Source organism: Notolabrus celidotus, chromosome 17, assembly GCF_009762535.1.
Source record: "Notolabrus celidotus isolate fNotCel1 chromosome 17, fNotCel1.pri, whole genome shotgun sequence".
Taxonomy (NCBI): Eukaryota; Metazoa; Chordata; class Actinopteri; order Labriformes; family Labridae; genus Notolabrus; species Notolabrus celidotus.
In genome coordinates, this window is record NC_048288.1 from 19,248,918 (window position 1) to 19,276,066 (window position 27,149).

The window sequence follows — 27,149 nt, forward strand, 5'->3', positions numbered from 1 at the left end:
AGGTCATATTTAGTTTATATGTAGGCCTACAAAAACACATTTTCTGACAAGGGTTCCAAAGGGGTGGAAAGTTTCCTATAAATTTCCATGGAAAGTTAAGCTGGGAAATTTCTAAAATATTCCAAATTAGAAACTTTACATGGGAATGTATGGGAATGAACTGGGAATTGAGGGTATTTTAATGGAAAGGTATCATATCCAAGCACATTATTTGTTTTGTTATAAGCAGACATCCATCCAAAATGATACAATTAAAACAGATTTATTTGTAAGTAGAACTTTATCAAGTGTTAAATATTTTATTCTTTCATTGAAGAAAAAAAACATGAATGTTGAGTTAAATATTACTCATCCCCCGACCCAACCTATTCAAAAATTAACAAAATGCAATCCCAACAAAGTCCCATTCTAAATGTTAAATGAAACGAGTCCTCTCCCTCCAAAAAGTCCCATTCAAAAACTTGAAGCAGAAACTGACCTTTCTCTATTTATTTTCATGGAACAGTCCCTGGACTTTCTCATTATATGTAAACCACCATCTTACTGAAAGCACAATTCAATTCCAATTTCACAGTCATTATACTCGGATAAAAACTTAAGGAGCATGACACAAAACCTTTTTGTCATACTGAGCAGTATCTAAGCTTGTTGCCTTGTCACAGTTATGTGACTAATTTTAAAAGTTTTCTGGAGTTTTGTTGGGAACAACTCACACTTCTCTATTGCAATATTTCATTAATATGAGTTGATAACATCTTAATCAGCAATTGTCACTTGGCATTGATCAGATTTTTTTCTTACATATTTTTCACAAGTTGAAGCCCTCCATTGTAGTTAAACTTCTTCCCATGGGTCAACTGTGAAACAATTCCTCTCAAGCAGCTTCTTCAAGCCTAGATGAAAGATGAGGAGCATTATTTCTTTTGATAAATGTTTGTCCAGAGTCTTGTGATGTTGGTAATGAAGGGAACACTTCATGATACGGACTTCACATAAACCATCCTGTGATATCTCCTCTGTCCCTCTCCTTTACCAGAATTTTTAAAGACAGGGAGTCGATCATTCCGCCCACCAGATAACTCCCAGACACTCACTTATCCCCAAGGCTGAAATCTCATCATCTCAGTCTTATTAAAAACCTGTCCTGATTTTGGAGAGGAACGACAAGATGTGGCCTTCGTGACTTTAATCATTTTAACAACCCTCACTGAAAGAAGGATTTCCTGACATTTGATTGATGGCAGCTTTCTCAAGGACTTTTCCCCCAGTTGTTAGTCCTTAAAACTATTGTTAGATTTGTTTTGGATCCTGTTTGAATGCTCACATCCTTGAGCTTAGAGTGTCATAATGGATTGTTGACTTGATCTGTACACGCTCTGCGATAAATTTAACAACTACTATCTGCTTTCCCCCCGGCAGGCGTGTTATTACAGAAGAAGTGCAGTTTTTATGACTCTTCTCTTTTTAAGTGTTCCTGTACACCATTACAGTATGATCGGAGCCAAAATGCACTTTATCAGGATGCTTACACAAAAGCAGCTACATGGAACTGAGCCATCATTCACTTTAGCCACTATCTGCAGTTTACCTCTGCCATGACATGTTGAAAATATAAAAAATCAACGTACGAATGCACATTTTCTGATCTCTCTTCTTTCTAGTACTTTTGGCTTTGCAAAGATATATATAGTTTATTTGACAGGGGCCATGCAAAACAAAAACTCAAGCCAGAGTTAGCTATACACTATTTTTCATCTGTGGTCCCTGGGCAGGAAGATGTAAAATAATGTTCAATAAAAATGATAAAGACATACTAGCATTTAAAACAATACCAAGGCTACTCAACACAGTCCATCACTAATAACAACACATTTAAAATTACATTTCATTGTCTCTAGTTTGATGCATTAAGAGGATTAACTCAGTGATCACATGATTGTTTTTCCTTGAGCCATAATTTCAGTTTACTTTTGAAAACACTGAGGCTCGTACAGTCTCTAATGTGGGTAGGAATTGAGTTCCATTTTCCTGCTGCTCTTACTGAAAATGCAGATTGTCCAAATGCAGTCTTCCTAAGTTTAGTTGAACAGTCTCCTCTTGCTGATGCCCTGGTCTCCCTAAGATTGTTCCTGCAGAGTAACATGAAATATGAAAGTAGTCAGCCGATATTATGGAAATATTGCAAACGTTATATTTTTCCATACTGTGTGTTTCTTAAGAATTGGAGCAGTCAAATGGATATATAGTATGTGAAAAGAGGAGAAAGTCAGTACTCTTATTAGCATAGAAAGAAACTAGCGATCATATTTCTCCACTCTTGATGTCAAACACAAACTGCCTGTAAAAAAAACCAATGCATATAGAATTAATTATTGGAAGCATGTATTCAATTATATTTGCTTGTGATAATGAAATGGGGTCATGGTTAACTGTTGATTAAAACACCATGGACCTCTGTTACACAATCTCTCTCAATGTGGCCTTATACAAATACATACACACAGCCAGTTCAGATCTAGTCCACAAGGTGGCACTGCAGGCAAGTGTATGATTTGTTTTCTTATGTTGTCACAGAAACAACAAATGTCTTAATATAAAGTCTCATTTTTCAGTTTACACTAAGTGCATTCTGGTGGTATCATACTTTAATTTTTCAAGAAAATTGTAGAAAGTAATCTGATGCTGTTTTAGCTGAGAAAGACACAATATGAATATTTGGATTCTGTTAATATGAGTTGTATTTGCACCAAAATATCATCCTTCTCAGGTAGGAAAATCAGCATTTTTTTCACTAGATAATCTTTGATTGTTTTGGTTTAATATGAAGCAGGGTATTTTGAAACTGAGCTTAAAGGAACCGAAATTGTATAGTAATGTTGCATTTCCTTATTTTGGAACAAGGAGGAAATAATATGTAGAATTTGAAAACACATCTTGCTTTCAGGATGAGCATTTTGAATGCTCAGAAGACTAAAACAAATCTATTGCTCAACATCTTTCATTTCTGCATTTCTGTACTGCACCGTGTCCTTGTACAACCCTCACCAGTCATTGTTTACCTCGAGGGCTGAACCTCTCGAGGAAACATCAAGGAAAGAGGCCCAGAGAGAGAGAGAGTGAGAGAGAGAGAGAGAGAGAGAGAGAGAGAGAGAGAGAGAGAGAGAGAGAGAGAGGGGATTACTGCGATTCCAATTCCTCTGTGAAATACGCCCACGTTCATAAAACATTCAAGGGACCTGCAGTCTGACAGCACCAGATGTATTTGAAGGCTGTAGAAAAGATCATTTGTGTTTTATTAAAGATAATATCAAAACCACATTTGTTTTAATTATTCAAATTGATCCAGAGTTTGTAGCTTTAAGGGCCAATGCTTCTTGGTTCAAGTGTCAGAGGTCAACATTGTTGGGTGTCAATGATCAATGCATGAAACCTCCAGTGTTCATGTCTTAAGCTAGTGTTGGGTTATCATAAGTACATCCTGCTTGAGCCTTTGACACTCCGAGTCTCTTCAACAAGAGTGTGAGGAAGTGTCCTGCAGCTGTGATTTTCAAACAAATTACTGTCATCCACAAAAACCTCATGCTGTGCTCAGACATACATAGACACTCAAGCAACCACTTAAGCTTTATAACCAAAGTGTCAGACCATTTGCATAAAAAAGATTACACAAACAAGATAAACTGAGTTCATTCAAATTATGGTCAACGTAGGGTGCCTTTCAAATAAATCTTGCTGTCTAGACTTTTTATAACTTATAACTATAATGTTTACCATTTTCCCATTGATTATCAAATTAATAATAATCTACAAAGAACATTTTGGTTTGCTAGAAAAATTCCATTTTCAGATATAAATCTCCAATAAATACTTCCCCCCCTTTTAACCATATGATTGATGTTAAGCCACCAGGGAGTAGTGAAAACAAACCGTAAACTAGCTTGTTGGAAAGTTGCTGATATAGCTAGCAGGCATGAAGCATCTTTTTAAACTATCCTATTCACTCTGATTACACCTCTTCACTGCACTTTATCTTATCCTGTTAATTTTATTTGTAAGTATTAATTACACTGTATCATGCCTTGTTGATTTTATCTGCATAATTTTTAGACTGTTCTTTTTTTCGGACTCTGCCCTGTACGGTGACTTTGAGGATGGAAGCGCATTAAAAAATTCAAAAGTTTTAAAAAATGTTTTGGGAAAAGTAAAAAAAAAAAAAAAAGTTAAGTCATAATTATGAGATAAGTCATAATAATGAGATACTTAGTCATAGTAATGAGATACTAATTATGACTTAACAATTTTTTTTTTTTTTACTTTTCCTGGAATTTTTTTTTCTAAATGGCGGAAATGGGCTTCCATACCTTAAGTGCTGAGAAAAGCACCTTTAAATAAAATGCATTATTATTATTAGCATATATTAAGAGTCCTATTTCTTGCCACATGATGATTGTAACTCAGATATATACTCTTCTTTTTGCCCTGGTTTCTTTCTAACAACTCAAAAGGGAAACATATAAAGTTATTGTGACTAAATGCTCTGCTAAAATCTTATATTAAGGTTTCTACAGCCCCATTCTCTAACAGCTTGATGACAAACTCTTTATTCAGATGAAAAAAATATTTTTTTAGTTATTTTGGTGGAAGTATGGCTTGCACAAATAAAGACACGAAGTAAGGCAAAAATGTAACTGTGGGATAAAAATTCCTTAATGGTAAATAATAATTATGAGGGGGAAAACATGAATATGAGATAAAAAAAAGTTAAAATAATAAAAGATAAGTCATCATAATGAGATAGAAAGTTGAATTTATGAGATGCACACTTTAGTGGTAATATGGAAATTCATAATAAGATATACAAAATGTACTTTTTAAGAGCCACTTGAGATCAGAAATATAAATTATGAGATAAGGGCAGTTTGAAGAAGAATCATAATATTTCATAAAAGACTTTTCAATCTGATTACATTTAATGTCATTAGTGTGACTCATAAGATGTTAAAAGTTATCAAAGACACAGGTCAGTTTCTTTTTTAAGAGGCTTTGTTGGGCTTCCACATCCCCTTGAAGAATTATTTATCTTACCCATGTAAAGCCTCCAAAGCTGTGGTTACACACAGGCTCTGTGTTATCAGATTTCAAGTGGCCATGCAGTCTTCACTCACAAAGTAACCTGAGACTCACCGTGAAGTGCTGAGAAGAGATTGTGATTGAACCAAGCGTCTCACAGACCTGTGTTGTGGTGTCACTTGTACACATACATTATAGTAACTATCACCACAGACGCACTGACCCACACTGAGAGCCTCATGTCAGCTGGGAGATTACATACTAATCATGAGCAGAATCAACAGATGACAGCCTGCACTTACTGCTGTTTTCCTCCCGTCCATATGCCATTATACACCTGTCTCTCAGGTGGGGTCATTCAGTGCTGTGTGTGTCTCGGCTCCATTAACGTGACAGTGAAGGTGAAGAGGGACGAACTCTCAGACACGTCACCAGTGGCAACGGACCAGAAAACCACTTTATCTTCCCTGTTGTTATTCTACGCTCCAGTGAGGCTGAAATAGCATGAATAATGTTTGTTTATCAGTGCATGTGGAGGGTGGAGGTGTGTGGTGCACAGGTGGGAATCAGCTCAAGAGATGGCAGGCTACATGGTATGATCAGTAAATTAAAAGGACAGTTCACTAATAATAATATTAATAATAAATAAGTCTCAAGTCTAAGACAATAATTCAATCTTAGCTTGATTTTTGGGAGTGCTTATTTCTAAACAAAGACATTGGTTTTGTAGTTTTAACAAAATTGTATTCAACAAGAAACACAGTGACAAAAATGCATTATGGGAAATGAAGGAGTCAATTTGAACCATATTGGCTTAAACCACACATACTTTTAAGAAATATTTTGATACTTTCCATTAAATTCACCCTTTTCAACAACTTGACTAATAATGATAGGCTTCAGCTTAATCAGTGGTTATACAATGACTGACTGTTTTATCATTACTGCCAAGATAATCCATCCACCTGACAGGTGCGGCAAATCAAGACGCTGATTGAGCAGCACGATTATTACACAGGTGTGTCTTGAGCTAGGTTAAAATTAAAGGCCACTTTGAAATGTGTAGTTTTATAAAGCGGCACAATGCCACAGATGTCCAAGTGGCTGCCATGTAAACGTTTTTGCAGAGTTGCCTGACGTAACACTGAAGAAGGTAGTGAAATCTACATTAAATTCACAGGCATCAGCTCAGATGGATATTTCTGCAGCTGGCATGCCAATTGCATGCTCCCACCAAACCATACATCTGCATATTTTGAAGTGGCCTTTTACTCTGATCAGCCCAGGACACACCTGTGCAATAACTCTGCTGTTTAATCAGCATGTTGATATGACACACCTGTCAGATTGCATAACATGTGCAATGGCAAAGTCCTCAAAGTACAAATCTGTGAACACAATTTGAAATACTTAAAACAATAACATTCATTACATAGAACTTTATGTAGTGGTCAAGGCTATAGTAACCACAGATAACATACAGTATTTTCCTTCATATTTTTAACATGATTTGGGGTTTTAGTTTCCTTCTTGTGGACTGTTTTTGTGGCAGGACTGTTGAAATAATAGAATTTGGTATTTCTTGGCAGGAGTCTCTTTCTGGTAGCCTGGAATAGTTAGAAAAAATGAGGACATATAAGTTAAAAAACCCATTCTAGATGATACGGAAGCCCGAAGTGGACTTACATCCTTGATTTTCAGTGATGACTGCTTTTTTTTCTCAAGATCTCAACAAATGTATCCTCTTATTTTGAGATATAATGCCGATATGCTTGTGATAATGATTTACACTTGTCACAAGGTCGTGACTTATTTTTTCTGTTTCCCAGGTTAACAACTATGAAGTTTGTCGAATTATGTCTAGGTAGCTGACTTTGTTTTGTCAGAATAGCAAGATTATTTTCTGGCGATCCATAAAACAAAATAAGTTGGCCGCTGTGATATAGGCAAGACCAAGACATATCATGCTGCCATTGCCCACACTGATGAGGTAAGTTAAGCTTACTCTTTTATGTGTATTTTGTGTATTTTACTCAATATCCCATGAAAACGGTAAAGAAAGTAGTAGATGCATGCCCACTTAGCAGAGGGTGTCGCAAGGAATTCTGGGTCCCCTGAAAAGATATCTCGGTGGGCCGCATCACCACAGCCAACCCTACAAAATATAACATTGCTGCTATAATACTGGTTTATTTGCATTAAATAAAAATATATGCTTAAAACTATCCTGGTTAACTGACTGAAATCTAAGCTACATATCAATATTATTATTTTTACAATTTCTCCAAATGTAACTGCACAATATCAACCTTCAGACTGTTCACCTCTTTAAACAAGATCATTTGAAGCCAAGTGGCTTGTTGAATAACAACAAGGGGGCATTATTTGGTATAATCTAACCTCATGAAGTCAAATAAAACTCTAAAAACCTACAGTTTACTTTCAATCAGATTCTGCCACACTTGATGCTATATGAAAAAATGACAATTCCCCACTTTAGGCATGAGACACGCATCTCATGGAGCCGGAAATGAATGTTTGTTTATTTATTCAGACAATTTTAGTTATCTTATTGCAGTTATAACAAAATTATTTTATTTCAGGCCCATGGAACCCCCCCCTCCCCACTTGGGGCCTAGGTAGTCAGGCCCACTTTTCCCCTCACTATGACGCCCCTGCCACTTAGGGTTCCTGTAAATTTGAACAATCTGAAAAGGCACAGATTTAAGACTCCCTTTAGACCAGTCCAATTAGCAACGAGTCATCTCCTCCAAGGGCACCTACTTCTTCCAGTTTGGTTAATACCGTTGTGTTTTCTGAATTGCCGTTGTTTTGTCTGATTTGTCGTCGTGATTTTCACTTCAGGGCCCCCATAGATAGGTTTTTTGTGCTCTTGACCTTTGAGTATAAAATTTCCTTTTATGTTTATTTCTCTGGAACAGCAATGATGTTCCTGGGTCAATTTGACCTGGGGCATATTCAATTATCCAAAAGTGTCAGAGCCCCAAAAAATCCCAGTACAGATTTTCTTTAAATCTAATTTTTAACTCCATAACTAACTATTTAAATCAAGATTTGGTCCATAGGTGTTCTTTAACTCTCAGATCATGGTTCAATGAGGATAACTTGCTTGTTTTTCATTTAAATCCACATTAAAAACTTTTTTTAATGTACATTGGAAAGCCCTAAATATAAATACAATAGTTTTACATGACAGGTTTTTGTTAATTTTATTTCAAATTTTGAATTTTTATGAAGTGATGTTGGTATATTAACATGACACCTCTTCTGTCACATGCTATCCAGATTTTTATGCTGCATTTATCTGGTTTGAAAGGCATGTATTGCGTAAAATAGACTTTAAAAAAGGGTCAATTTGACCCGCAACATAACAGGAGGGATAAGTCACTTGAAATATTTAAGATTGTTGAGTATATGAAGATGCATTTGAAAAAAAATCTTTGAGAAATGTTATTTATTTATGAGGAGAATGTAAAGATGATGTATAGGCTATATCATGGACTTGTTTAATGCAAAATTTAAATTAAAAAAAAATCACATAAAAAAAAAAAAAGATAAATGTATTTATTTGGGTGAAAGCCTGGTGCTGGTTCGACTGTATAAACTGCATGTGAACTCCCCTCCCCTCCCCTCCAGCTTGAAGGCTCAGAATCATCTCAAACCTCAAACACCAACAAACAAGAAGAGTGCCACAGTGAGTTAGTGGTGGGCGGACTGAGAGGGGGTGTTTTTCAGCCTGGATTGAGACGGATAATGGGAATATTTACATCGTGCTGTTGAAGTGAGCCTGCATGGCCCTGTGGCAGGAGCACGGTCGCCATCTCTGGGTAAACAGTGTAACCGAATCACGCAGTTGATATTGTGTAGTGTGTGCTTGGAGCCGGAGGAGCGTACAGTAGCAGCAGCAGCAGCAGCAGCAGGCGGGGTGCTATGCTGCCTGAAACAACCACAGCGGACACACAAGACTCCCAATGCAGGACTGACGCTTTTGTTTGTCTCCTGCACATCCTCGGACTGTCACCTTCGCGCTGATATCTCGTCTTTTTTTGTAAGATCCGGGGAATGGGACTGCATGCTTCGAATAAAATGGGATTTTAATGGTGCACGCAGTGGACGCTCTGCTAGCCTGTGCACAGCCCGGGGACTGTAGTGCGCTCGGTAATGTTTGCCAAGGAATAAGACGGTGTAGCCGAAGGTGCAGAACATCCCGTTTCCATGGACAACACGTCCATTATAACACAGGTTGCAAATCCGAAAGAGGAGGAGAGCATTTCTTCAAGTCAGGACAAAGGTAAGGGCGCACAGAAATTATTGCTATTTCAATTTGGAGGAGCGCATGACTTCTGATTCCCAGCGTCAGATTATTTACTGCTCGGCTGCCAAATTTAATCTGCAGTCCCAAAAGGATGCTGCAAAAACCCATGATGGAAAACCTCCATTGTTTAGCTAAAAGCAGAAAAACATTAAGAGCCCACAGCCAACCTGTCAACATATATCATATCATGTGTATGGAGCAATATCACTTTAATGTCAGAGCTGTTTTCTCTTTAAATCATGTCTCATTTTACAATATGATAAAATAAGGAGCTCAAAATAAGATATTTTTAAATTATATAGCTTTGTGGGGTGAGCTGGGTTTACTACAGGGGGCGGGTACTCTAACGTTACTCCTCTTCCCTTGCACTGGCGACATCCCTGAACGCATCACTGACACTAGGAAATGCACGACGGGCTCACAATAACAAATACCACCAGAGAAATGAGATACAACAGAGTATGGGTATGGCACTTGAAGGGAAATACCATTTTCAAAGTATGAGTTTATAGAACTATCCACACAAACCTCCCTTCATGAGTGTTTTGCACATTTATGAGCCCAAAACAAGCAACATCTGATTTGTGTGTCCATATAAGAGTCAAACCCCTCACAGAGGCTATGAAAATGCCAAATGTTTGTGCTTCTCTATAGTAAACCGGCTCCCATGTGCATTCCTTGATAATAAAAGTAATAATACAATAATCATCTTACAGCCAATGTGGTGTGTTTTAGAAAGTCAGTAAAATCCACTTACAGATGTGCAAGAAGTCCCTGAAACAATAGTTCAACAGCTGCTGCACAGATTACAGTACAGGCCGAATGAAAACACATTTTCCCTCTGTTGTTTGGTCGTCACTTCACCATGTGGTGGTGGTGATGACATCAACAGCAAATCCCCTCCTCATGAATCAGGAGCTTTCCAGTTTTCATTAATGCAAAGGACGGTTTTTCACCCGTGACTCTGACTTGATTGCATCCATGTTGCGTTCATGAAATCCACACAAGGATACAAGTCAAGTCACGTAGTGCTGTGTGTGCCGTAACGTAGGATACTCTGATGTTCATGGGAGACCTCAGCAGGAGGGGGAGGACCCCTGTGTTCTTCCACCAGCACCCGTCTCGCAGAGCCACAGGGTGCCTGCAGGCCACAGGGACCAAGACTTCCTGTTACACCCTGTGCTCTTTTGGAGGAAAGGTCACCTTCCTCATCACCCTCTGCTGAACAACATTGACATTCATGGACCCTTGTGACTGCTGACCTGTGGCATAGTTTGTTTTGATACCTAATTTTGAGACATAAATATAATTACAGTGTTTCCTTTATTTTGATTACAAAATTACATTTTATTTTGCTAGGAATTATTCCTGGGTGACAAGATCAATTATGATTTATTTATAACTGCATGCTCATGATTACTCGTGTCTCCTTGTGCCGCCTTTATAATTAAAAACATCATTAACTAATCAGTGAAAAGCAACACAAACAGAAAACATTAGGCCTCATCACTGAGGAATAGCTGCATTCAGGAAATTGTTTTTAGCAGGTTTCTAATCCCTCACACAGGATTCCAACACTTTCTTGTCCTGCTCTTCTTGTACAGTAAATCCCAGTTGACATGTGGTATCTGACAATCAATCTGCCAAGATAAAACCCTGGGGTCATTTGCTGTGTAGAGAGTACACACACACACACACACACACACACACACACACACACACACACACACACACACACACACACACACAAATAGAAACCAAGTGAGGCTCCTCAAACGTCCGCTGTGACACACACAGAATCAACAGGGAGCTTCCTGAATGGAGTCCCTGCCCTTCACTGCCGCCTTTGTCAAAGCAGACAGACAACAAACAGCACTTGTTGTCCAGCAAGGCTACTCTCTTTGACCTGCTCGGGCTGCACTGGGGCCACAAATGATCACACACACACTCATATACGGACAGAGAAAGACACACACACACGTTGAATATTTCAGAGCACAGGCAGGCTATTTTCAGAGTCCTATCAGTTTCATTCCAAGCAAAGGCGTAGTAACTCATTAGGTTTTTTTAGACATCTGGTCAGGTGGAGATTATCTCTTTATGCATTATGGATAATGTTAAATGAGGTGAGGGTTGCAATCACAATGTGGGAGGTTTATTCCTTTAGATAGAGCATATGTATGAGTACAAAGTCAACAGTGTCATACTACTCGAGGCTATAGGACTGTTTGTTGCATTATGTTATCATTTTTCTTGGATTGAATGTGTAACGTTGTGCTAATTCAAGACCAGATATTTCCCAGAAACCAGAGCAGAAGCGCTCATAAGAGGCTGAGAGAACAGCTTTTCTTTTCTTCCCTCCAAACCCAAATTAGACTGCCTTTTCATTTGGCAGCCGTTTTCAGGGTCTGATGCAATGAAATGTAACGACTGGACCGACAGAGCGCAGGGAGTCACAGGCCAGCCAGCCTCGTCTCACTGGGTGAATCATTGAGGCTTTTGTTTTGAGAACTTCACAGTCCATCAGGTATCAATGACTGAGCTGTTTACTTTAATCAGATTAGCTCAAATCTTAGTTTAGCTCCTCACTACTGGAGTGAGAGTGATGCCGGACACTTAGATTAATCTGTAGTTTAAACAGCACCAAGTGTAAGCTAAACAACATTACTGTAATGGTATTTCCCATTTGGAAACCTTTTTGATATTCTCACAGTTTTTAACTGTCATTCAGAAAAAAGCTATGTGTTGAGTTCCTTGAATTCATGCTTGACAGTATATTAATTTCAGAATAATTCCCACCCTTGTCTTTAAACTGACCTGGTTAATGCACTTCTACTAGTAGCAGTGGCTACATTTTCTATTTTCAGTAATCCCTGCACTAAAGCACAAGTTTGTTGTTATTTTGTTTTCCTGAAAGTCAAAAATCCCCCCCTACAACCAACAATTTTCATTAAACCTTTTAATGAACTTGTGCCCTGTTTGTTCCTACCGGCGAGACATATTACAGTTTCTGATTTTAAAAAGACCCAATATGGGGCGCCAGTTTGGCCCAGTGGTTTAATGGTACGCCCCATGTAAAGAGGTTGTTGTCCACAAAGTGAGCTGCTGGGGTTAGATTCCAACCAAGCGGCAACCTCCGGTCTAAAAATATGAGTCCAATGTGGAAGTGCTAAAAACTTCAGTTCATCAAGGATCCACTTGAGGCTGGCTCCGGAAGTACCGGAAGTCACATACACACCAATTAAAAAAAGACGATCTTTACAGCAGAAATAAACATGTTTACTCCCTGGTACAAAAGACAAGTGTAGTCTGGATAGCTAATTTCTCGATCGGCACACACTGTGTGGGGGGAAGATTTTTTTTCTAACGCGGCAATTTCGAAGATATTGAGTTACAAGTCTTCCAATGAGAGGCACAGCTGCCTGCGGGAACACTGTAGCTGTTGGTGAGGAGGCTCATACTCCACCTCTTTACGTCACAATCGCTCGACAGCAGCAATATGGCTGACACCGACGACTGGCCTCAAAACAGCTCTTCAGAAACAGATGGGTGACGTCATGGATCCTACGTCTATATTTTATACAGTCTATGATTCCAACCTGCACCCTTTGCTGCATGTCAGTCCCCACTCTCCTTTCCTGAGTTTTCCTCTCCATCCACTGTCCTATCTTCTCTGAAGTCAGTTATTTGCTAAAGTCCCATATTGCATATTCAAGACAGGACTGTTACCCTTCGTCCACAATGTAAAATGCATGGAGGCATAATTGTGGGGCGAAGTCTATCCGCAGCTGAGCCAGCATCAAACAGAGTAACAAAGGCGAAACAATGCTTCTGTCACACTGTAACACTGGGAAACTCCACTACCAGTCAGGCTTCAGGGTGGCTCAGCTGTAGAAATAGGGTCAGGAGCTCAGACAGGGAGCTCTCAGTAGAGCTGTTGCTCCTTCGCATTGAAAGGAACCAGCAGAGTTGGTTAGGGCATTTGATAAGGATCCCTCCCTTTACAAGTTTATGGGGCCCATCCAACTGGGAGGAGACCCTGGGTTAGACCCAGAGCTCGCTGGAGGGGTATATTCCATTTATCCTGGGAATGCCTTGTGATCCCCCAGGAGGAGCTGGAAAATGTTGCTGGGGAAAAGAATGTCTTGGTTGACTTGTTTGGCCTTCTGCCACTGTGACCTGACCCGGATAGTTGGAAGGAAATGGATGGATGGATGGATGGATGGATGGATGGATGGATGGATGGATGGATTGGATGGCGGTAGAGTGACGGCAGAGCTATGTCAGAATCTCAGTGTAAAAAGTTCTAAAACAGCTATTTATTGCTTTTTTTGGAAAAGGTTACCAAAGAAAAAGAACATTGAAAACTTGTTGAGGACTATTTTCAGGGGTTGATTGAAACACATTTTAAATATATATCGAAAACATCAGGATGTCACTTTTGGTTGAATTACATCAAGGAGTAAAACAATATTTTTACTGCCAAGAAGATTACAGTCCAAGGTTTAAATTGAAAGACAATATTTGTTTTTCCAAATTGTGTTTAAGTTGGATTCTTTCAGTCTCTGTCTTTAATTGTGCCGAGTGTTGCAGAGTGATCAAGCTGTGTTTGTCTGTTATGCTTCTTTTGTAATGATCAATATAATTAACCCAGAGCAATTAGAAAAAAAGTTTACATTTAGAACAATCACCCAGTGGGAAAATACAAGAAATAGAAAATATGTTTTTGTTACTGTACAAAGTTTCAGAGGTTGTGCAAGATGGATCCTTCTGATTCGACATCATTTCATTCTTTGCTGTCATCACTTAAACAGCAGGTACATGCTGCGACAAGACAGTTCAGACACTTAGTTGTATATTTCATGGAATCCATTAACCTTGAGTCTTAAAAGACTTTCCGTCAAGGTACTCAGTCTATCCTACTACATTTGAATGCCTCTTATGGCCATATGGTTTCAGTAGAAGCATAGGCGAAGAGAAGCAGCAGACACTGGGATTTATTCTAATACCATGTTGAAATATCATGATTTCCTGAGAGGTTTGTTGGTTAGAACATTTTTTGCATGGCCAGAAAGAAAATGAAAAAATAATACTGAAGCTGTAATTATTTATTAATATGGAGAAAGGCCCTGAGATTTTCATGCACACTTGGCTTTTGAGGTTATTCCTGGAACACGCTGCCATGCATTAATAAAGTGTTTACGATGTGTGGACCACACCTGCAGGGTTGTGTGCTGCACAGTGAGAGAGGGGGAGCTACTGTGAGTTTTGGCAGCTCTGGAGTCTCTGGCACAACCTGCAACTCTGCTGTTTACAACGCTTAACTGTCAGGACCGGACTCGAGTGTTGGGTAGAGGAGGATTAGGATCTTTTACTCGGTCATAGGTGGCGTGGATTTCTCAGCTATATTTTAAGGATGCAGCATGTCACTCTTTAAGCCCTCCAGCTCTCGTAATATTCACATTGGAGGGCCATGTGCGTACAGTCAGTCAATATTGGGTGCACCATGAAGAGGAAGGCTGGACTCTTTGAAGTGCAGGTCCTTATTACAGATTTATGAGAAATTTCAGCCAATGCAGCTCGGGAAAGCTGATTATCTGTACCTCCAGGGATGAGTTGGAGTGTTAGACACATCTTCATTACTTTAGTCCAGTGCCATATTGGGCAGCTAAATGGGAAGAGTTGAATGGTTTTCATCCACGCCCCTTACTGATAAGCTTGTTAACTGTATGTACGGGATCAGCCCTTGTCTCAGGGAACATGCCTGGAGGTTGTATTAATCACATATTCTACATTTATTCAGTCCCACAACAAGCAAAGTAATGTTTCTACAGCTGCAAATAGCAAATATGTGTATTGTTGTAGCAACCTGGTATTGTTTTCCTACTGCACAGCTTCTTTGGCATTAGAAGTAGCCACAATGGACGTATCAGCCCCAACGTTTGCGTCACTAAGTGCTTTTAAACAGTCAATCACAGACAGCTGCCCCCTAAGGTGTTTGTTGAGGTATCAATCTCTTGTTTTGACTTGGGGGAAAAGTGCCTGAAATCTTGACTTGAGGTTAATATTTCCTTTGTGATGTTGTTTTTGTGCCAGCAATTACATTTGCAAAGAAAAAGTTGAACTTTTACACTTTTATGTAAAAGCCATCATTTCAATGGAGGCATTCAGGACTAATATTTCTATGAATACATAAGGATAAGTATGACATGAAGTGAATATATTTTCTGTCTTGACTGGAGTTAGATGGGATAATTGATACTCTTTCTGCATTAAGCTGAAGCCAAGAGATAGTTAGCGTAGCTACACCAAGACTTACTGTCTCAATTTGTCGCTTACATATTTACCATTGCTATTTTCAGAAAGAAAAACTGCCTTGCCACTTGCAGTTAATCAGAATACAACACACAAGTAGCACCTTGATTGTGTTCTAGTGACGTTTAAAAAGGAAAGTGTGGAAAGCTGAAAACTCAGTGTTGCCAACTCCTCAGTGAGGAAAGTAGCTATTGGCTGTCATAAAAGTCTCTAGAAGTCGTTGAATGACGTCATCACTTAATTTGCATAATCTGAATTGTAATGGATGCTGTTGGAGAGACGAATAGCCTCCAGGGAGAGACAAAAAGAGGTTAAAAAACATCCTAAATAGGTGTATAACTACACTTAGGAACTACAAAAAAATAAAAAATAAAAAATTTCAACCATAACATTTTCAAGATGTTTGTTCTACATTAACTATATAAATGGACCAAAAAGAGACAGTAGGCGGGATCTGCCAGCCGTGTCTTCGTACATGCGTGATACATTTGCTGTCTGTATGTTGAGGGGTGAACGCCTCCTGCTCTGAATGCAGCTAGTAGGGACTCACAGCAGCATTCGCTTTTCGTTGAGTAGAGTAAGAACCATACATGCTTTCATGCCAGTCTCCAAAAGTCTCCGTTAACACACCAGAAAAAGTCGGTAGATTTGTCGCTAGTCGCTTTTTTGAAAAAGAGTCGCTAGAGGGGTCTGCAGACTCGCTAAATATAGCGACAAAGTTGCTAAGTTGGCAGCACTGAAAACTCATCCTAAATGGTTGCATTCTTGGCTGCTAAGCACAAAGATGTTAAATGGTAGCTTAAATGCTCTGCTCAGCTACAACTAAACATTAAAAAGAAGAAAAAGCAGACAAACATGGGAACATAATTTCCTGTCATTGTGTGTTTTGATATGATGCAACACGTCCCTTTCTTAAATTCATACACCACAGGTTCATAGTGTACATGGTAATTGTGATGAAGTGAGCTGAAAGCTTGTTTGCTAACGGAAGTATCAAAACTGAGACAAAGCATTAGGCTAAAGCAGTTGGGAGAGCTAGCTTGGCTCTGATAGAAGGCACCAAAAACTTTAGTCTAATTATACAAAGAAACTTAGAAATTAACTCCAGAGCAAAATCAACCAACAGAGCAAAGCTAGCTGTTTTTCCTGTATCTAAGAGCTAAGCTAACCAAAGCTTATCTTCCATCTGATGTCGACAATATCCTTTGAACGCAGACAGTTTGCTTTTTTCTTACCAAACTCTCAATTTAAGACACTGGCCTACTATGGTTGATCAAAAAGAGATGTGCTCTTTTTTTTGAAGGATTCTAAACGCATAAAATATACACAGGCTAATGGAATATCTGAAAGCTAACACGAGCAGGAGTCTGCAAGCTTCTGCCTCTCTTTTATTCAATGTCTCAGTCGTGGACTTTGATCCTGACAACATGTTATATAAGTTTGTAAATTATTTTGATTAAGTGTCTTAATGGCTGACAGTGTTTACTAGAGCCAGTGATGGCTACCTCTTTTGATACATAGTGCATTAGGAAGACATCAGATTTACACATCTGCTCATAAGAAATATTCAAGCTAGAAATCAGCAAAGTGGCCCTTAATTAGGCGAAGGCAGCTTGTACATCTATGGATTGTGAGACACAGTGATGGAGATGCAATCGCGCTGCAATCCGTCCCCAGAGAGGCCACAGGGGAAAAAAGTGTGGGCTGACTTTCTTCACTCCTACACTGGCTGCCTCTGAATACTTCACTCAGAATGCAGATTTAACTGGGAAACAGAGAGAGAAGAGTTCACATCACAGCTGCTCTCAAATTCTCATGCTGGCTCTAGTTTAGAAAAGAGCTTCAACATACTTTTGCTTGTTATTAGTTCTTGTATTGTTGGTATGTTGCCAGTTTATGTCCCCATAGAGCTCAAAGATACAAAGATGCTCTCAATCTGACCTGAGGAGAGTTTATTCAAAAGCAGCACATCTTTTTATTTAAGTTATGAATATGATTGGACTTTATATATTGCCTCTTATCAGCAAATCAGTAGATGAGTTGACCAAAATGATGATACATCTGTTAATGTAGATACAATTGTTGTGTTTGTTTTGAAATGACGCTTGTGTTTCTGATTTGAATTGACTTTGCAGCCCATTTCTCTTACTGGAAATAGTTTTGGACAATTGCAGCGCATTTGGACATGATGGTCCCTGCAGACCTCTGTAACTATCGGTTGAAGTGTGTGCCATTTTTTGCATCTTTAGTAGCAACCACAGACAGATGGATTGGGGCACAAATTTAGTTTTTTGGAAGAATAACTCTATAGATCAGCAGAAGTCTTGTGGTCTTAGGATGTGTGTCTGCAACTTCAGAAACTCAACATGTTTTTGCTCTCAGAGATTTTTTTTTGTCATCCTGTTGGTTGGTTCTGCAGCTTGACTTGGTATGGGTTTATCCGGGCCTCTTTTTATGTCTGTGTGCTTTAGACTGTGTATTTGACATCTTTGTGTTATTATGTTTGAACGTTGTCTCAAGTGTAGCTTATGTTCTGTGTTTGCTTTCTTTGGAGCAAAACTACTTCAAAATGCCAACTTTAGGCTTTGAAAGGCCCATTACAGTAGGATTATAAGTGAGTTATTTAGGAAAAGCTCAGTTGACCTCCATTGTGAGCATTGATTGGTTGTGACAGCACTATAATAATGAATTTCATATCGATTCAAATGAAAAAATATGCACTGTAATGCCAGATAACAGAGGGACTCCGTCCATACTAAGCTGCTTTTGTCCATCTCCAACTTTCAGCCTAATTGACTGCTGCTGTCAATGTTTTTTGGGGATCAAACTAACAGAAGACAAACGAGTGACAGTCTGGTTTGTCTGTGCAGCTTGTCTTGTCATGCTTCAATTTAAGTGGTAAGTGTTGATTGATTACATCGTTTTTCTTTCCTGTATATCTTAACACATCAGCATTCAGTGTCTATGAGGGCATGACGTTGATTAATGCTCCAAAGCAAGGCAATATTCACCCCTCCAGATATGTCTGCAAATTAAACAACATCATTTCTTGGTTCATTACACCCAATAGGGTAGTGCTGGTTCATCTTTTGTGATAGATCTCAGTTTCACTGTAAAAAAGAAGTTGCGCAGGCTAGGGACAGACCAATTATCGGACGAGCCGATTATCGGACGAGCCGATTATCGGACGAGCCGATTATCGGACGAGCCGATTTACTAAATCACATGGCAGAAATGACACCATCTGCAGAAATCGTATTCTAGCTTGTGTTCCATTTCTCCTGCAGTTTCTCATTACAGGGGACGAGCTGAGCAGCATCTGTTGTGGCCCCTACAACTACTAGTGATTTAAAACTCATACAACCCCACTTTAAAAAACTGAAATATCCTCATAAAACAAAGATAAGTGAAAGATTAACATTTCAGTTATATTGACATTTTTGGAAAACTTTATTTACTGTAGAAAACTTTAGTGAGCTATTTATTTGTTTAAGTTTTCATTTAACTTTATAAGACATGTTGCTGAGCCTGGGAGCTCCCTGCACTTTTTGTTAGAATTTTAAAACAAAGATGTCTATTGTCTAATATAAAAAAAAAACTTCAACATGTTGCAAATCTGAAAAGCTGTTTAATAAACACATGCTTAAAGGCATTTAAACAAAGCTAAGTGTTGGAGTTTGTACTATTCAAAATCTTGACGCCAATATTTCCCCTTTTACTGCAAATGTATATTGGCTCCAAATATCGATTATCGGCCTACTTGACTACTATTAATCTGTATCGGTATCGGCCCTGAAAAAAACATATCGGTCTATCTCTAGCGCAGACGCTTTGCTCTGGGTTATTTCAGCGGTACGACCTTGAAAACAAAATTCATGTGAATGTTCCATAAAAAGCGACTTCATGTGACATGACTTGCGATTAACAGGACTTAGGTTTGCCAAAACAGAAGCACAACAGAGACATGAAGATTTGTAAAAAGCATGAATGTGAACAGCTTTTAAAATAATAGCTTTTGGGACGAAGGTTTGATCGTTCATATCGGTAGCCTGGAAATCAAAATGGTTTTTTTTGCGACACAGTGCCAAACAAATTTGTGGCTCAAATTGAAATCTTTGACCTAGAAGAGATTGTTACCAGCACTTGCATGCAAATATCTTTCATAAATAAATGAGTCATAAACATGAATAAGTAATCGTTGATGGGAACTGGGATGTGTTTTGTGCTTACCACATACACAATCTACATTTTTATGTGGAATATGTAAATGGAGATAACACCTTTTGTATTCGCCTTATGCTGTTCTAAAGCCTGATTTACAGCAGGATTCACTGAGCAACTCTTCACCCAATCGGATGTTGTCATAACAGATCAATACAGACGGGGAAGGTTTGGGTCAAGGAAGAATGGACGCGTGTTTGTGTCAAGAAGAGCATTCGTGGGTATCCCAGACTGACTCTGACAAGATGATGGCTATTGGTGCATATTTTGCCCTCCTCTGGCTAGCATTCATCACCAGTAATTGGCTTTCTAAAAGGGAGATCATGTTTTGTCCGTAATGATTTTCTGTCACCTCCACTGAATTATGCTGCGGACCGCTCCGTGTGATATTTGACAGGAGAGCATAAAAGGTCCTTACAATTTTAATGAGCAAGGGACAAGCAAGTACACTATTTCAAAAGACACAAAGAGGATTTTTTGGTCTCTCCAGAGGTAAAGGTGAATACTGTTTAACCGAGGATCTTTAGGTAGGACATGATGTTTGTGAAAACAAAGAGATGAATGCCTCTCAGGGAGCAGAGGCGTGGGAAACTGAAGCAACGCACTCGCTCACACCAACTCATGCACAAGGACATTACCTACGTGTTTACTTCCGTCCCATTCATAGTAAGCATTTTTAATGAATGTGATTAACTGAAAGACATGTACACATGGTGTTTTGGTAACTTTGTAGAGAGCGTCATACCTGTTTAGTGAAAGTAGTTTTATGATGTCTTCTGTGGCTCTGAAGAATCTGACTGCAAAGTGACCCTGATTGTGTCATTGTATTGTCATCAGGGTTACAGATGGGGCAAGCAGCATCCCAAACAGGTATAGTTTAACCATCGACTAAACAAGTTGGACTTCTGTTATCAAGATCTTCTTTGGGAATAAGCTAAAGCCATCTTATTTTCTCAGAGGCATTATTAGACAAGATGTGCAATTCACATTGCTGTGTCTTTATCCTGGGTGACAGGTCAACATAGTTAGAATTTATCAATTGCAGGGTAGCTTTGCCCCAAATTCTGTGTTGACGATGACTTGAACTCACAATTGAGACAATAAAATTCTTGGGAAAATCTTTACTCAAGTCAAAACCAACAGAGGAAAATAATAATTTTCTCATAAGGCATTTTTCAACCGCAGGAACTTTACCCCTGAACTACGTGCATTTTGACCAGAGCAACCAGGGTCTAAATTGAGTTCAGGGATAGATAATCTCCCCCATGAAAAGCCCCTGCTTGGGGGGTAGTACTTTTCAAAGGTCCTGGGACTTTCGGTGGAACATAACTGTGTTTGTGGAGTTAACACAGTTGTTGAAACACAGAGGGAGTTCCTGGGAATGCATACTAGTTTAGTTTTTTTATTTAAGTTGTATTGTTTTAATATAAAGTGCAAATATGGTGTTATGGGTAATTTAGGATCCCTTCCTTGAGTAGCTTCACCATACTAAATGTTTCTCATAAAAGTTCCCAGTTTAAATTGAAGATCAATACCAAATGGTTGGAGTACCTCTTTAAATTCCACCCTCAGTCCTCACTGGATCAACTTTCAGGGCCAATGATGAAGCCACACAGACAGCATCTCTTGGATCACTAAGTGAATCAACATGTCCTTGTTCAAGGGAAGCCTGAAGAGGCCTTTAATTTTATCTGACATTAATTCAACTTACTTGTTTTAACCAACAGTGAGGCAAAGAAGGATTTCCCATCAGTCAGTGAGCCTCTGGCAGTGAGCACACAGTTGTAGATGAGAATATAAAAAGATATATAAATAATGAAGCTCCAAACAACGTGGGCTGAGCTGCTGCCGGTTGCGTAACTCAGCAGAATAGTCAGATCTCCCTCATTATTTCTCCCTGAGCTCTCTGTGGGTTAATTCCCCCACGCTTGTCATCTCCTTCATTTCAAGAAGCAGCAGCAGCAGCAGAAGCAGCACTCGTCCCCGGGGGCCTTCAGGAAGGCTGGCACCGCCACCACAGCGCCTACGCCGCCATACAGCTGAGACAGAAAAGCAGGGCAAACCAACCCACATCTCAGTGTCAGGGTTCACAGCAGCAGCGGGGAGAATTAGTACCTTAAACAACCAGGGAACAAACTGAGAAATGCATGTATTGACTGGTTCTATTATAACTGGGTTACTGAGTGAATGTCAGTTATATAAGGGTCATGTAGGATGCATATGTTTATATAAATCCTCCAGGATAAGTAGGAAATACAGCTACAAAGGCAGCTGAGGGTCGGTTACAGTGACTAAAGGCATCTGCTCGCACAAAGTTTACCTCCACAGGCTGTAATTTTCACCCGAGGCTCAGCTGTCTGTGCAGGGAAGTAAGGAGGCTTATCATACGGTGCTATTATTGCCTTAATGTCCTCACACATAACCCACCAAGGACTGTGGCATAGTGAACACACACAGCCTGAACTGTCAGGCTCAGCTCATCTGATGCTACCCAACTCCACTCAGCTGTTTAGATCTGCTAGGTGTGTGTGTCTCTCTCTCTCTCTCTCTCTCTCTCTCCTCTCTCTCTCTCTCTCTCTCTCTCTCTCTCTCTCTCTCTCTCTCTCTCTCTCTCCTCTCTCTCCTCTCTCTCTCTCTCTCTCTCTCTCTCTCTGTGTGTGGTGTGTGTGTGTAAGCAGACACATGTTTTAGGTCTACTGTGAAGCAGATGCTATGGTGTATTTTGGCAGTGAATCTGTTGTAATTATTGTGAACGCTCTTGGTGGGATTTTCTCTTGTGTGGGAACAGTAAATCATTTTGGATAATTTATTCTTTAGCATGTATTATTTTGTTGGGTTCTTCATTTGATTTCTTTTATTTGTTTATTGAGTTGGGACAATGCACACTAATCAACATTAATGCATTGAGCATCAGTGTAAATGTGCCGGACTTAGCACAGATGCTAAATTTCATCCGTAGTCCCAAGGCAGGTACCTACAGAACACAGACACAGTAATACTTTAAAACCTCACAGCTACAAATGACACGATAGACAATTACAAAACAAAACACAGGCAGATAAAATCAAGACTAACAAAACACAGGGTTGCTAAAATGAGTAATTGACTAAGTTATTCGTCAACATCAAAAAGTTAGTTAATGCTAACGTTAGCATGCCAACATTGTCACAAAAAAGATAGTCCTACTTTTCCAATATATTAAAGTAAGCACCTACAATGCTGTTTGTGTTAGCCATTGTTGTCAGCATACTAACATTTGATCATCGGCATACGGATGTCACTGCAGGAGTTTGATCAAAAATAAAAGTACCAATCAAGCGGCAACCTCCGTTGAGTCCAATGCGGAAGTGTTAAAAACTTCAGTTCATCAGGATCTGCTTGAGGCTGGCTCCGGAAGTACCAGAAGTCACATCCACATGAATAGGAAAAAGACGATCTTTACAGCAGAAATAAACAGGTTTACAGCCTGGTACAAAAGACGAGTGTCGTCTGGATGGTTCATTTCTCTATCTGCACACACTGTGAGGGGGGTGAATTTTTATCTAACGTGGCAATTTTGAAGATATTGAGATTACAAGTCTTCCAATGAGAGGCACAGCTGACTGCGGGAACACTGTAGCTGTTGGCTAGGAGGCTCAAACTCCGCCTCTTTACATCACAATCACTCGACAGCAGCAATATGGCTGCCGCCGACGATTTGCCTCCATATTTTATACAGTCTATGGTACCAATACAGTTTAACATTTGTCCAGGCACTGAAAAAAAATCAAGGGATCATCAAAGTTATTTATTTCATCTTGAAGAGGAAAATAATATCTGTTCCAAATTCCATCACAATCCTTTTTGGAGGAGATACCTGAATTATTTTTTTTTGTCAAATGCAGCTAGCATGGCTACAACAACACAGAAAACTTGCTGGTTGTAGCTTCTTCAGTGTAATGATTTACCACTTTTCTTTGTTATATGTGATGGCAGTTTGAATATCTTGTAATATTTGAAGACAAAAATCTACTCTTGGAAATTGTGACAGGATTTAAGAGTATTTGTTTACATGTGAAACAATGAAAGGGTCATTGAAAAAATGGCCAAGAGATGAATGAATGTTTCTAAGCTGAAGAATGAGATAGCATTGTTTGCTTCCTTAGCTCCACCGCGTTTAGAAATAAATGTATTTCTGAAGGGATTCCTTCCATGGTGTTATTTTGCTGACACAGTGCAGGGCCAGGACTTCCCCTGTCTACTCTTGCTGCTAGCTGAGGACAGAAACAGCTTCATCTTCAGGTGAAACTCACTCTACCTCTTACTGTTGTCAACTAAAGACATTGAACTAGAGTCTCCAGGCTAACTGTGGATTACCTGTCCATGTATGTGGGTGTGAAGAGTCATTTTCTTTATTTCAGCAGCGGCAGAATAAGTATTTTATCTGACGAGGTGTTATATAAGCCGCAGACAGCTGGTCCCATTTTTGATGCAAACGCCCCACACTCAAAATCTCAGCGAGGGGAGGAGGCGAATAATCTGTGAAATCATGCCAGCCGCCTGAGGCAATGGCAGGGTTTCAGCATGTCGTTTTTGACTGTTGTTGGCTCTGTGCCATGAAAGTTCTCACTGTGTCGTGAAGGATTTTTTTCACAGTCATATTGTAGCTTTGTATAGCACAGATAGCATGATAATCCCTCTGGCTCCTGGGTGTTTTATTTTAGTGTATCTTAACTACCCAGCTGGGCCATTTAAAACCGGCCTGTTTTCCATCTGAATTATTCAAGCTGCACGTTCACATGGATGGTTCTCACATTCACCTTCATACCCCCCAGGTACTGTACACTTTACCTGCGTGGCTGGTCAACTAAGTGCTGCAGTTAAAACCCTGTACTGCAGGCACTGCTGGTGCTACATCTCAAAGGAAAATTGTTATCAAATTCAATTGCTGCCCCGTTTTTGTAGCTTTTGTTATTGCTCCTACTGGTCATCTGAGTGTTGACCAAGGACACATAACTCAAGTACAGTGGGGCAAAAAAGTATTTAGTCAGCCACTGATTTTGCCAGTTCTCCTAATTAGAAAGATGAGAGAGGTCTGTAATTTTCATCAGAGGTACACTTCAACTATGAGAGACAAAATGAGGAAAAAAAAATCCAGGAAATCACATTGTAGGATTTTTAAAGAATTTATTTGTAAATTATGGTGGAAAATAAGTATTTGGTCACCCACAAACAAGCAAGATTTCTGGCTCTCACAGACCTGTAACTTCTTTAAGAAGCTCTTCTGTCCTCCAGTGGTTACCTGTATTAATGGCACCTGTTTGAACTCGTTATCTGTATAAAAGACACCTGTCCACAGCCTCAAACAGTCAGACTCCAACAGTCAGACTCCAAACTCAACCATGGCCAAGACCAAAGAGCTGTCGAAGGACACCAGGAAGAAAATTGTGGACCTGCACCAGGCTGGGAAGATAAATCAACTGTGGGAGCAATTGTAAGAAAAATGGAAGACATACAAGACCCCTCGATCTGGGGCCCCATGCAAAATCTCATCCTGTGGGGTCAAAATGATCATGAGAAATGTGAGCAAACATTCAAGAACTGCACGGAGGGACCTGATGAATGACCTGCACAGAGCTGGGACCAAAGTAACAAAGGCTACCATCAGTAACACACTACACCAAGAGGGACTGTAATCCTGCAGCACCAGGCGTGTCCCCCTGCTTAAGCCAGTACATGTCCAGGCCCGTCTGAAGTTTGCCAGAGAGCATATGGATGATCCAGAAGAGGATTGGGAGAATATCATGTGGTCAGATGAAACCAAATAGAACTTTTTGGTAAACACTCAGGAATGCTGAGTTGCATCCCAAGAACACCATACCTACTGTGAGGCATGGGTGTGGAAACCTCATGCTTTGGGGCTGTTTTTCTGCAAAGGGGACAGGACGACTGATCCGTGTTAAGGGAAGAATGAACGGGGCCATGTATCGTGAGATTTTAAGCCAAAACCTCCTTCCATTAGTGAGAGCATTGAAGATGGAACGTGGCTGGGTCTTCCAGCATGACAATGATCCCAAACACACCGCTCGGGCAACGAAGGAGTGGCTCCGTAAAAAACATTTGAAGGTCCTGGAGTGGCCTAGCCAGTCTCCAGACCTCAACCCCATAGAAAATTTGTGGAGGGAGTTGAAAGTCTGTGTTGCCCAGCGACAGCCCCAAAACATCACTGCTCTAGAGGAGATCTGCATGGAGGAATGGGCCAAAATACCAGCTACAGTATACAAACCTGGTGAGGACTTACAGGAAACGTTTGACCTCTGTCATTGCCAACAAAGGTTATGTTACAAAGTATTGAGTTGAACTTTTGTTATTGACCAAATACTTATTTTCCACCATAATTTACAAATAAATTCTTTAAAGATCCTACAATGTGATTTCCTGGGATTTTTTTCTCATTTTGTCTCATAGTTGAAGTGTACCTCTGATTAAAATTACAGACCTCTCTCATCTTTCTAAATGGGAGAACTTGCAAAATCAGTGGCTGACTAAATACTTTTTTGCCCCACTGTATATATTAGCCTACAGCAACAAGATCCCTTGTTTTAGCAGTGTAGTGCATAGACACATATATGTAGACGCCGCTTGACTGTGCTTTCCCGCCGCTCTGATATGTCAGCGTGTTTGCAATATTGAATGTAGCGGGTCTGCCTTGTTAACTAATACAAGTAGATGTGAAAACTGTGGGTTCTATGAAAAAAAATGTTGTCCGTTGCATTCAACTCATTTTGATCAACCGTTTTTACAATAAAGGATTAGAACTAATGTGAAGACTAAAAACGACAATTATTTAGAAAAAAAATTGCGAAATCTGTTTATCAAATTAATATAAGACTAGAGTCTGCTTTTTTATCAGTGGAATGATAGATAAACTACATTACAGAAATTATAGACATTTTTTAATTGTATAAAATATTATTTCATGGGAAAAAAAAGAAAAGTGCAGTAGTTACTGTTATACTGTTATATGCCCAACATGTTACTGTTTCACTATGATCACTTTACTCATTTTGATCACATTACTCACCCAGTATTAGTCTACTTTCACACATCTCTGTTGACTCTTGTTAGTTTGATTACCTGTATCCATAGCTTGCTCCAAATATTTCATCATTCTAATTTCATATTTTCAGCCTGTTGGTGCGTTTCGTTTCAGTTTTACCTCTCTCTT

General features: G+C 39.5%; 1 protein-coding gene across 1 annotated transcript in view; it reads left to right on the forward strand.

Moving 5' to 3' along the window:
- Positions 1–8,694: 8,694 nt before the first annotated feature.
- The window catches only part of ctdspla (CTD (carboxy-terminal domain, RNA polymerase II, polypeptide A) small phosphatase-like a), a 46,177-nt gene continuing 27,722 nt past the window's right edge, over positions 8,695–27,149 (forward strand). The window contains exon 1 of the mRNA XM_034706934.1: positions 8,695–9,382. Within this exon, the coding sequence (XP_034562825.1) occupies positions 9,307–9,382 (76 nt within the window). The 5' untranslated portion in view covers positions 8,695–9,306. The remainder of the gene's footprint in view (positions 9,383–27,149) is intronic.